Below are 13,188 nucleotides of genomic sequence, written 5' to 3'. Positions count from 1 at the left end.
TTCCAGATGGCTGATGGTATCCAGATCTCTATACCCGATTATGTATGGCCTTTCAGTTTTAATCTTAAAAGAGAATTATGTATACACTAAATGCCTCCTCTGGGACCAGTGAAATATCTAAAACTCTAATCACAATTTTAACTAGCCATTAAATGAAATACTAAACATGAATTGCTTCCAAGTTCATTCAAAAATGAATTAATTTGCCTTTATTATGAAAAAGAGAACATAGTGTTTGAGTCACATATGCAATTGTGAAATTGTTGCTTTCGATGTATTCCGCAGGTAATGGCCAGTATTGAGGGATCGTAGATTAATGTAACAATATATTTGCTTATAAATGTGGAATAAATAAAACTCATACAGGGGTTTTACATGTCCCACCGAGAACATACTGACATATTGATATTGTACAGTATTGTACAAAAATTATATTTTTTGTAACTGTTACACATTGCGCAACAATTATAAGAGTCTGCATCCACAAATTAAATGCAAAAGAAGGTAAAACTACTTAAATCCTGTAATTAACACATCAGAGCTGTCAACTCAGATCTTACACATATATACATAATGTATATGTACATATATCTTACTAGTCTGATGTTAGACTGTGAACCACTGTTGTCCAGTTGGTCAGAACTGGCAAAACAATCTATGGAGACAGAAACCTACACATGCAATATAAACTGTAAAATAATCAACAAGGAATAAAGTAAGAACAGTAAAGGACAGAAAGAGTCATTGACATCTGACCACAGACCAGCCCTGCAGTAGGAATGCAGAGATAAATACAAACATTATTCTTCGAAACCTGCACACAGAGGATTTAAAATCATTGAGTGAAAATGAAATCCATCCTTTCTTGGGGTGGGTTTGTTAAAAGCAGCCCCTGACAGGAGGTAGGGGTGATGGGGGCTGACCGTTACCAAATCTCTGACCTCTTATCAGTTTTTGTTTTGGGGAAAGCAAGGGAAGGGGGCAGCAGATTTTAGATTGTTTTTTTGATAATGCAGCTACACAGTACAATTTGGGTAACTTAAATTGTTGCCTGTTTTCACACTCTTTTATTCCTTCTATTTTCCACATTCACTCTTTGCTCAATAGCAAATTATCTAATCCTCTCTCTTTCTCATATTTTGGGGCTCGCTCCAATATCCAGGGGCCGAGGTGAGTGGGGCTAGGGGAGAGGGGGCCTCAGCAGCAGCCTCCAGATGCAGGCTTCACTGGAGTGCTCTGGATCTTTACGTTAGACTTCTCAGCACCACCAGCTGTGGCTCCAGGGCCCATTCTTTTCTTGATCTCAGCAGCCATAGTCATGAAGGCCTGCTCCACATTGGTGGCATTCTTAGCGCTAGTTTCTAAGAAAGGAATGCCAAGGGAATCAGCAAATTCCTGCAGAGAGATATACCAAGAGGTTCTTTCAGTTGTGAATAATTCAGTTACAAAAGTGAACAATTGCAAGTCTTCTTTAGACCAGCATCTACACTTAAAGGCTTTGTTAAAAAAACCTAGTGGGCTACCTCTAGAGGCAGCATGTTAAGGTCCCAATATACTTATAGCGAAATCAAAGAGTATGATGTAATTTTAAACTAAATCTAGATAAAAGGTATTTGAGTTTGCTGTGGTTCTTTGAAACAGCTTGCCAGAGTGAATATTCAAAAATAATTTGTACCAGCTAATAAACACCTTACTGCCATTGGTCAATGTAATCCGAGGGTGTGACATGTTGCTTCATCTAATTTGATACAGACTGTTTTAAGTTCTTCACTCAGTCAAGACCAGTCAACATAATCAGTATATCGTTGCTCAACCGTTTCCACTTTCTATATTTGAGCGAAGAACTGCTTATCCGTGAGTGTATCAGAGCATTTCTGATGCAGGCATCATAGTCCTGCTCCAGAGGCGAAGACTGTTCCAAAAGGTAAATAGTCATTTTGGTTAAATGCTAAGGCAGTATCACACAAATCCTTTGCAGAGAAAGCAACCCAAAATTCAATCTATTTTACCCAAAATGTGCACGTCTTATGTTTTTATGCTCATTACAGTATCACTTCATTATCTTTGCAACACGCCAATACCAAACTCTATTGAAACCAATTGTGAGTCGAGTCTCCTCTGCGCATTGTGTAAAGAGCACTATTTATATGACGTATACAGTTGCTGCCCAGTTCCATTTCAGTTAAGATGCTGCCTTATAAGGCAGCTACCTATATAAGCAGCAGACTGCAAGGCAGCTCACTAGGTTTTGGACCTGAGCCATATATTCCCAAAGTCTGGTATAATATAAAAAATAAAAAAAATAAATAAAAATTCCACTATGAGTATAGTAACATTACCTTTGCCGTTGTATAGTCCACCACTTTTTTTGTCGTTAAGTCGCACTTGTTGCCAACCAATAACTTGTTAACATTTTCACTGGCGTAGCGGTCAATCTCCTGTAGCCACTGTTTAACATTATTGAAGGAATCCTGGGGGATGAAAAAAGAAACATAAAAAACCTTGAGGAGCATAAGTAAAAACCTGGTCATCTTATTTTTCAACATATTTCCACAGGTGTACGAAGTGAAGACTTTCTTCCCTGATAACACACGTACATCACCCAGATGTCTTTTTGATGTGTGTGTTTTCATCTAGAAGACTAATTTTTTTGATTGTTTGCTCATCTGCAATACATCTACAATACGTTTTCTCTCGGATGGCAAAAATACATTCAGCAGAAGATCTTTACACACCAAAGGTGACACGATTATGAGAGGCTAATTGCCGACAAATGGCTCTTGCACATAGAAAGTAATGTGAATGACCATCGTTAGCACATTCACACCTTTACAACAGGTGGTGCTAATCGACAAGATATTTTAGCCCGGTACGGTAGGTGGCGAAAAGCACTTTTCTGCTGGTCTGCACTCCACCAATGACGGTCCATGAGAAGTTCTTGACAAGCAAAAAACTGAAAACTGATTTCTCTACAAGCTGCAGCAGTGATGAAGCGTTTGCTGTTGATTTGCTCAACGAGAAAGAAAACACGAGACACTTCACAAACTATTTCAGTTCACCTACTGAACAAGTTGACTGGCAGTATTTTCTTGTGTAGACAGTCTGAGGGGTGATTAGAAAGAATTGAGTGGGGGAAAAAAATTATATTTACGGTTAAAACATGTATAATTTGAAACAATGCTGATTATATGCCACTGCCAGGCATTCTTTATATACTTGTGTTAAGTACATTTGTTTAAAATCACTGCATAATGCATATAATGACTGTTGTAACAGATGTTGTCATTTGGAACTATGGTTGTATGTATCTCATTGCATGAATCTACATTTGCTCAAAACACGTTCCTAATTAAACATGACCGGATTTAAACGCTCAAAGAGTCTATATAATGCAAGCAATGAAACCGATCTCATCCAACAAAACCCATATTCAGTCTGACCCATTATTAGATATGTTAACAGCTATTAACAATTGCACAGAAATAATGATTTTGTGTGGTAGACAAAGGCATTTTCATACCAAGACAAACATTATTTCATTGTTTCAAAGGTGATACAAAGGAAAATATGCCGCAATATGTGTTATATTAGAGATGTAAGAGAACTCGCTTAAGATTAAATGCAAAGGGAAAAAAATGCAGCAATATGGAATTCATTATGAAGAAAATCCATGTAAGATCAGTGTTTTGTTTTTTTATAGGGGATGATAGGCAGCAATGCAGCAATATTATTTGCATGTTAAAGGAATCGTTCACCCAAAAATGAAAATTCTCTCATTATTCACGTACCCTGATGCCATCCCAGACTGCCTTTCTTCAGCAGAACACAATTAAAAGATTTTTAGAAGATAGAGCTCTGTCAGGTCCTTATAATGCAAGTAAACGGGTGCCAGCACTTTGATGGTCCAAAAGTCACATTTATGCAGCATAACAGTAATCCACACGACTCCAGTCAATCAATGAATGTCTTCGGAAGCGAATTGATAGGTTTATGTAAGAAAGAAGTCAATAATTAAAAAGTTTTTAACTTTAAATCGCCGCTTCCGTCCAGGGATCTGATGCTGTTTGAAATGGCCGAACATTCGCTTGATGTTTGTTCTTCCGTTGTAAATAAGCGCCGCTTCTGGATTCTCTCGTGAACTCGCCAGTGTGCTTGCGTCACATGACAGCTACTTGATGCGTCAACTGCTGGCAGGAAGCACTTTTTAAGAGTTAATAACGTTTTAATTATCAATTAATTTTTTACACAAACTTCTTGATTTGCTTCAGAAGACATTCATTGATTGACTAAATTTGACTTTTGGACTGTCAAAGTGCTGGCACCCGTTTACTTGCATTATAAGGACCTGACAGAGCTCTATCTTCTTCTAAAAATCTGTATTTGTGTTCTGCTGAAGAAAGACAGTCATACACATCTGGGATGGCATCAGGGTAAGTGAACAATAAGAGAATTTTAATTTTTGGGTGAACTATTCCTTTAAGAGATCCCATATGATATTTTTTTTTTTTTACGTTTTAAGGCATTTGATGCAAATGAAACACATCCTCACTGCTGGCTCAGGACTTGTTCCTCGAATTCCTTCAGCGTTTAATGTCGGTGGTCAAAACAGCTTTTTGTGCTTTAGCGCTGTAACCTGTTGCGCTGGTTTCAGTAGCTGCGGCAGCTCCTGACATGTGATCCAAAGCTCAGATTTGATTGGTCAGGACATTTCATCACCCGGCAAAAAAAAAAAAAAAAAAAAGAACAAAAAAAAAAAACAATCACTGTTAAAAAAAAAAAAATTGTCGCTTTGTCGATGCGCAATTCGGTACGAATATTCGCTCCAGGTGAGGATGGCTGAAAAATGTAATTGCAGCGAGAAATCACGACAGAAATTTGTCTGGTTTACAAAGGCCTTTAGAATGCATGTAAATCTGCTCTTTTTAAGATATTTAGCAGAATAATTAGAATGCGAGGCTTTCCATATGAAATGCTCTTAAACAGACATCTCAGAGATATACAGTTGTGCTCAAAAGTTTGCATACCCTGGCAGAAATTGTGAAATTTTGGCATTGATTTTGAAAATATGACTGATCATGCAAAATCATGCATAAGGATAGTGATCATATGAAGCCATTTATTATCGCATAGTTGTTTGGCTCCTTTTTAAATCATATTGGTAACAGAAATCACCTAAATGGCCCTGATCAAAAGTTTACATACCCTTGAATGTTTGACATTGTTACAGATACACAAAGTGACACACACAGGTTTAAATGGTTTAAAGGTTAATTTCCCACACCTGTGGCTTTTTAAATTGCAATTAGTGTCTGTGTATAAATAGTCAATGAGTTTGTTAGCTCTCACGTGGATGCACTGAGCAGGCTAGATACTGAGCCATGAGGAGCAGAAAAGAACTGTCAAAAGACCTGTGTAACAAGGTAATGGAACTTTATAAAGATGGAAAAGGATATAAAAAGATATCCAAAGCCTTGAAAATGCCAGCCAGTACTGTTCAATCACTTATTAAGAAGTGGAAAATTTGGGGATCTCTTGATTCCAAGCCAAGGTCAGGTAGACCAAGAAAGATTTCAGCCACAACTGCCAGAAGAATTGTTCAGGATACAAAGAAAAACCCACAGGTAACCTCAGGAGAAATACAGGCTGCTCTGGAAAAAGACGGTGTGGTTGTTTCAAGGAGCACAATACTCGTTGACCCCTCTCCAAACATAGCGCTTATGTTTGTGACCATAAAGCTCTATTTTGGTCTCGTCACTCCAAATTACATTGTGCCAGAAGCTGTGAGGCGTGTCAAGGTGTTGTCGGGCATATTGTAAACCGGGCTTTTTTGTGGCATTGGTGCAGTAAAGGCTTCTTTCTGGCAACTCGACCATGCAGCTCATTTTTGTTCAAGTATCGTCGTATTGTGCTCCTTGAAACAACCACACCGTCTTTTTCCAGAGCAGCCTGTATTTCTCATGAGGTTACCTGTGGGTTTTTCTTTGTATCCTGAACAATTCTTCTGGCAGTTGTGGCTGAAATCTTTCTTGGTCTACCTGACCTTGGCTTGGAATCAAGAGATCCCCGAATTTACCACTTCTAAATAAGTGACCGAACAGTACTGACTGGCATTTTCAAGGCTTTGTATATATTTTTATATCCTTTTCCATCTTTATAAAGTTCCATTACCTTGTTACGCAGGTCTTTTGACAGATCTTTTCTGCTCCCCATGGCTCAGTATCTAGCCTGCTCAGTGCATCCACGTGAGAGCTAACAAACTTATTGACTATTTATACACAGACACTAATTACAATTTAAAAAGACACAGGTGTGGGAAATTAACCTTTAATTGCCATTTAAACCTGTGTGTGTCACCTTGTGTGTCTGTAACAAGGCCAAACATTCAAGGGTATGTAAACTTTTGATCAGGGCCATTTGGGTGATTTCTGTTATCATTATGATTTAAAAAGGAGTCACACAACTATGTGATGATAAATGGCTTCATATGATCACTATCCTTAAATAAAAGTCAGTTTTTTTTGCATGATCAGTCATATTTTCAAAATCAATGCCAAAATTACACAATTTCTTCCAGGGTATGCAAACTTTTGAGCACAACTGTACATGTGCTATCTGGTTTAAGACGTGGATAAGCTTACCTGATCTGTAACATCATAGACTACAATAATGCCATGTGCTCCTCTGTAGTAGCTGGAAGTGATTGTGCGAAACCTCTCTTGCCCTGCTGTATCCCACTGTAAGGAAGACAGAATAATATATGACTCCTGAACCAAATCCAAATATACTCTCACAAAATACAATTCCAACTGTAGTATTGGTGTTCGATGGACGCATACCCTAAGTAATTGATTTTGGTAACGCAGGTCATAAAAATATATTTTTAAATACATATTATGATAAATATTTTACGTTAACAAATAGGCCTATATAAAATATTTGAATCAGGTATTCCCATTAGGCTCGAAAAACAATGCCAGGGGAAATGGAAAAAATATGTAAAAAAATATTATATGCCGTTTAGAGCAAACAAACAAACAAAAAAAAAAAAAAAAAAAAAAAAAAATGGATAAAACAAATAAAATCATGAGAAGATGAAAGGAAAAAAAGCCCGGTCAACTTCTCCCCCTTAAAAATACTTGTTTATCTACTGTTATGAACTTACAACTTACCTTTTTGGTTAAAAACTTAACTTTGAAAACTTTCAAACAATATACACATTTATATTCGAGACATTTTGCTAAAAAGAATTTCAATCATTTTCAAGACACTTTGCCTCACGCATCAATAAGTGTCTGACTGTTTGTAAAAACCTTAAACTGTTTAGATGCTGCTGACTGCAGAAGGCCTACCACTTCGCTGGTGTTTGCGTTTCATGACATTGTAGCTTTTTGGGTGATACTTCTCTTGTTGAGCTTCAATGATTATTAAATTCCACATACAAAGAATGCAAATTACTTAAAACGTCCCATCATGCACACACGCGTGAGCGAGCGAGAGAGGGAGGGAGCTGCTGCTCCGATCTGATCAGCTCCGGTTCCAATCAGGTTTTAGAAAAATCACACAAAGAATTAAACATTTTGATGTCAAATTTAATATAAACATTGCTACAACGTTTATAATAATGGAGTTAAACATCGTATTTAATTAATCTCATGATTTTAAATGAGACCCCCCAAGAATGCGCAAATCAGCTTTCCAGGGGGTTTCCTGTTGCATTCAGGGGGTCTGAGACCCCCCTAGACCGCCCATAATTCACACCATGCATGCTACATACAGTAACATGCTATTCCGAAATTAGTTCCATAGTTCTTGTTTCGCACTAACAATCACATGGTTGAATGTTGAATTAATTTGTCAAATTAACCACATTTCATTACAGACACTGATTAAACTATTACTGTTTGTCAAAGTGCAACAAGTATCATCACAAATAATCTTCATAGGAGACAGGAACTTACGATTTGAAGTTTGATGGTCTTTCCGTCTAATTCTATAGTTCTTATTTTAAAGTCCACACCAATAGTGCTAATGTAGCTTTCTGTGTATGTGTCATCCTGAAAAAAAGAAAATGAGTAGGTAAAATAGATGTTTCAGTACTCAAGACCAGTCATATCTTACCCTACACTGTTCACATTACAATCAGCCTCCTGAATTTAAACTGAATTCACTAGCTGAATTTGTAATGGCATTTTCTGCCATATCTTTATACAGCAGAAATAGAAAGAGGAGTATGGTAGTATCCCATAACGAACTCAAGAGTCAACTATATTTATTGTGGTTGCTGCGACCTAATACTAACACAAAATGGCAAGTAAAAATGATGACAATGTCCCAATACAGGAAGGAAATGGCACACTTACTGCAAATCGGAGGAGGAGGCAAGACTTTCCAACACCAGAGTCACCAATCAAGAGCAACTTGAATAAATAGTCACTGTAAAGAGGAAAAAGCAAGAAAATAGTCTCCTTTCATTTTCATGTTAGCCATAGCAGTTCTACAATTTTTGGCAATGCTCATTTAAAAAAAAAAAAAGAGAGAGAGAGTCATGTGTAAAATGAAATAATTGATGCAAACAGTATATTGCTTGAATAATTGGTAATTCTTTGTCATCTACATTCACTAAGCAGCTTATTAGGAAGACCTGAACACCTACTTATTCATGCAATTATCTAAATCAGCCAATCATGTGGCAGCAGTGCAATGCATAAAATCATGCAGATATGAGTCAGGAGCTTCAGTTAATGTTCACATCAACCATCAGAATGGGGGGAAAAATATTATCTCAGTGATTTCGACCGTGGCATGATTGTTGGTGCCAGACAGGCTGGTTTGAGTATTTTTGTAACTGCTGATCTCCTTGGATTTTCACATACAACAGTCTCTAGAGTTTACTCAGAATGGTGCCAAAAGCAGAAAACATCCAGTGAGCGGCAGTTCTGCAGATGGAAACGCCTTGTTGATGAGAGAGGTCAACGGAGAATGACCAGATTGGTTCGAGCTGACAGAAAGGCTACGGTAACTCAGATAACCCCTCTTTACAATTGTAGTGAGCAGCATGGCATCTCAAAATGCACAACACGTCGAAACTTGAGGAGACTGTTGATTTTCTTGTGCATTACATTATATGTATTATAGGAATGAGGTAATTAAAATCCCCCTGCAACCTGTGAAATAGGTCAGTCCCTTCCAACCTAGCACTGGAAGGCCATTGTCTGACGTAACTCAGTTGAACATGCGGTAAATCAGTCCCCATGTTCCATATGATCCACCTTTGCATTCAGGAGTAGAATTAAATTGCTGTTTATTTTACATAAAAATACACAATGTGCTTGAGGCACCCTGAGGTAGGGAAACTTGAGTAAGCTGATTAAGCATTCCTAAGAGGGGGAATTTTGCCTATTGTACTAAATCCTTTGGCCCCATTCAACGTTTTCTTGTAAGAAAAGTGCAAAGGACGGACATTTTCATCAGAGGATCGGCCTGGTCAACACCAGATCACCAACTCAGCAAAGACGATGGTTTCCTCTCCCGCCCACTACACTGAATTCAAGTCATGCTCTCCTTGTTAGGTTGACTGCAGTTAACAGTAAACACACTTATGTGCAGATTCACTACCAAAAAAAAGTTTCAAGTAAAAGCTCAGTTTATACACTGCAAATTGTTTTTGAATAGCTTAGGTAAAACGGGTCTAAAATGGTGAAACTCATGGAAACTATTATGACAATGATAACAATATCCACAATTAAATAGCTCATTTTAACACTGGTCGTAACTCCTCTCTTTGTTTGAGAATAAGGTCCAGGAAAATCAAAAGAGCTGTGAGTCTTAAAGGAGTGTCAAGGGTAAACAATTGTGGAATTTTGCATGAAATCTTTCAAATGAGCACTGGTGTATGTGTCTTGGAAACAGAAAGGACAGACAAAAGCCTGATCTCATACTTACTAGTGCCCGACCGATATATCGGTCGGCCGATAATATCAGCCGATATTAGCCCTTCACTGATATATCGGTATCGCTGTATATGTTTACCGATATGCGCATATATGAAAACTTTTTTCAGAACATATAATGCAGAAAACAATGCTTTAGAATTGGTGTCATTACGTAGTTTGTCCAGCAGAGCACGCTCCAACTCCATTGTTTACAGAGCTGACTCTGAGCTGACGGTGGCTCTGCAGACAGGGAGGAGTTCAGCGGTGTGTTCTCGGTAAATTTCTAACTAGTTTGTGAAATACATACTGGAAAGTTAATATACAATGACCCCATCATTTTATATAACTAATAGAATATTAACCCTGTCCCTGACAACCATGTCACTCATGTCTGTTTGCTGTTAGCCAGCTATAGTTTGTCAGTGCAGTCAGTGTTTGTCAATGTAGCAGATTGAAAGGTAAACATCAGAGCATCTTTTTGCAGCTCAGCAGACAACGGTGCGGAGATGGATTGTGTCTGTTGAGTGTTGATTTCACGCTACGTTGTTACCTAGTTGGTGAGACGCAATGCTGGTCCATCTTTTACTCTCTTTGACAACGAGCTTATAGTTAACTAGCTAACTACATAGCTACTTTCATTGCTTGTCAGCTGAGTGGAAGCTAATGTGTAAACATGTATTCACCAAACTGTTTTGTTCAGGATTCACAGTTTGGTACCCCCTTCAACCGAACAATTCCAGTCGTTGCATTTATAAAATGTAATATTTAAAAGTCTGGTTTTCCAGACATTAAAATACAAAAGGTTATAAAAGTAGATTTAATAAATAGTATATTTGTCCTGTGTAAATAATAATATATAGGAACTGTATATGCTGAAAGGACTGAAGCCTGTCAACCAACACATGAGCTCACTGATGTCATTGAGTGAGTCTGCTTTTTTATTCAATCCGTTACTCCTGGTCGGAGGTTTCTGTAAATATTTAGTTTATACATAGGGTTATGCTCTACCTAAATTTAATGGTGCAATACTCAAATATTTAGTAGTGCATAGATTTTGACTTAGTGCCCATTTACACTACCACTAGGCTAAGTTGTAACTTACGTATAGCTGGTGCAATAGGCCCCTGATGTTTATTTAGCTATTTATTTTATTTTTATTTATTCTTTATTTAAATGGTCAGCATTTTACTGATACTAAATAGTACTACAGATGTTTATTTAGCTATTTATTTTAATGGTCAGCCATTGACTGATACTAAACATACAGTACTGATGTTTATTTAGCTATTTATTGTATGTTTATTATTCTTTATTTTCTCAGTGTTCATTTCTAGAATTTGTTGACAGTGTATAATAATAATGTCAAATATTCTTTGATAAAAATATTTAAGCAGCCTTCTGAGTACCTTTGCATAGTCATATCGGTGCAAAATCCACATAGAAAAGCTTTGTCTTCATTCCAGCTCAAAAATTAGCTATATCTGCCACCATATCGGTAATCAGTGAATTTTCCTCCTTTTAAGTCAGTATCGGTCTCAAAAATCCCATATCGGTCGGGCTCTAATACTTACTAACCATCTTGGTTTAATCACGATTCATGTTATCTCACAAAGCCACAACATTATGTCTGTACAACATGTTTTACCCTTAAACAACTACAGTGTTGGTTCTTTGATACAAATCATGTGATGAACTACTATTCCGCCCATATAAAATAAATGCAACAACTGATATGAAGTCTGTTAAGTAACTGAGCTGCCCAACACTCAGACTAGTGAAAGTTGTAATAGAGCGTGCAGCATGTAAATTGGCATGTGACCTACACATGACTACTTCACAATAGAGGAAGGGATGGGCACTTCAGTTCCTTGCAACATACTTGACATATGCACATTCAGACTTTTAATAAGCAGTGTGGAAACCTCACAATTCACTGCAATAAAACACATGAAGAACAAAGCAATGGCATTAACAACAAAACACTTAAGACTAAGTTATCAATTATTACTGAAAAGGAAACAGATAAATGGCGATGGCACAAATCAGGCTGCTGTTGTGGAAATGCATATAACCATCTTTAATTTGTAATCACATTAATAATAAAAACCCTGACGATGACTATAGAGTAATCATACACCTGTAATGACAAAGTACAGTGTTGAGCAACAAGGCACATGACTGTGTGTGGTATTTCAGTGTCCAGCACATCAAAATGATAAAACACATGAATTAAAGACTATAAACTTAACTTTTAGCTACTCTGAAAGCTGTTTTAGCAAATACATGAACGCAACCGGCTCCGATTACTCATCAGTAATTTACACGCCCATGTTCTTTACACTGACATCTTATTTTATAAGCAGTTATCTAATCCATGTCTGTATAACAACAGTCTTTAACGGCATGTTACTAAACATGTTAACCATGCTTAACCAATTATTTATCTTCCTCACTTGCCCATCAAACTGTTGGAAAAGTTAGTAAAATACTACCCAGAGATGTTAGATTACATCTGCTAGCCTACATATTGACTTTTGCTGAAGCCTGACAACTAACATGTGCTTGTTGAACGGAAATGACAACAGAAACAAAAAAAAAACACACAATTTAACAATCGATAAAAGTGTGGTATGACTAAATAAGGAGCTCTGTTTGTCATAAACAAATATTTCCCCCGAAACGGCAGACCGGCTGAGCTCGGCTACACAACAAAAGCCGTTCAGAAACAAAAGTTGCATAGTTGTTATTTACTCAGTGATGGCTTGTGAGGTGTTCAGGAAGTACAGGTTTTGAAAATCATTAAGCTTTCTTGTTTTTACGGAGTGAAATACAACAAGAAGCGTCATCCGTGTTGGTAGTAAGATTATACAGCTAGTCAACAGCACTGCCGCCTGTCAAAAGTAGCTACAGGTAAATTATAACATAAATAACGACTAACAAGCCAAGTAAAAACTCATTCACTTACTATTCGGGATTCATCGTGAACTTGACACTGTGAACCCGCTTTTCTTCTAACAAAAGAAATCCGCGGCGTGAAGATGAACAAGAATTAAAACGTAACTAGCTGGCTAGCTACTGCCGCAAAGGCTAGTCAGATTGAATCCAAAATGTCTGACTCTTCAACCAGGAAATAGGAACTCCTCAAACAGATTGCGTAGGCAATGTCGTCATCCTAGTCTTTGCGGAAGATGTAGTTCAATTCAGATATCATTTGATTTTCTCGAAGGGAAGGTCTCTGTGTAATGGACTACAATCC

General features: G+C 37.4%; 1 protein-coding gene across 1 annotated transcript; it reads right to left on the bottom strand.

Annotated features, from left to right (window-relative positions):
• Positions 1-194: 194 nt before the first annotated feature.
• LOC127414143 (ras-related protein Rab-1A) lies at positions 195-13,061 on the bottom strand. Its single transcript, XM_051651930.1, has 6 exons — positions 12,898-13,061; positions 8,361-8,433; positions 7,959-8,054; positions 6,639-6,734; positions 2,340-2,471; positions 195-1,395 (listed from the first exon to the last, which is right to left on the bottom strand). Exons 1-6 carry the CDS (start codon positions 12,909-12,911, stop codon positions 1,198-1,200), a joined length of 609 nt encoding a protein of 202 aa, XP_051507890.1. The 5' UTR covers positions 12,912-13,061; the 3' UTR covers positions 195-1,197.
• Between the last annotated feature and the right edge of the window lie 127 nt (positions 13,062-13,188).

Source organism: Myxocyprinus asiaticus, chromosome 23 (assembly GCF_019703515.2).
Source record: "Myxocyprinus asiaticus isolate MX2 ecotype Aquarium Trade chromosome 23, UBuf_Myxa_2, whole genome shotgun sequence".
Lineage (NCBI taxonomy): Eukaryota > Metazoa > Chordata > Actinopteri > Cypriniformes > Catostomidae > Myxocyprinus > Myxocyprinus asiaticus.
Note: the sequence above shows the minus strand (reverse complement) of the source record. Positions and strands in the feature narration are given on the sequence as shown.

Bases quoted from the DNA above. Each gene is read 5' to 3' on its own strand.
- LOC127414143 (XM_051651930.1), bottom strand. The intron at 6,735-7,958 runs GTAAGTTCCTGT...TCTTCCTTACAG, and splicing joins AGACCATCAAACTTCAAATC to TGGGATACAGCAGGGCAAGA. The intron at 1,396-2,339 runs GTAATGTTACTA...ATCTCTCTGCAG, and splicing joins TGGACTATACAACGGCAAAG to GAATTTGCTGATTCCCTTGG.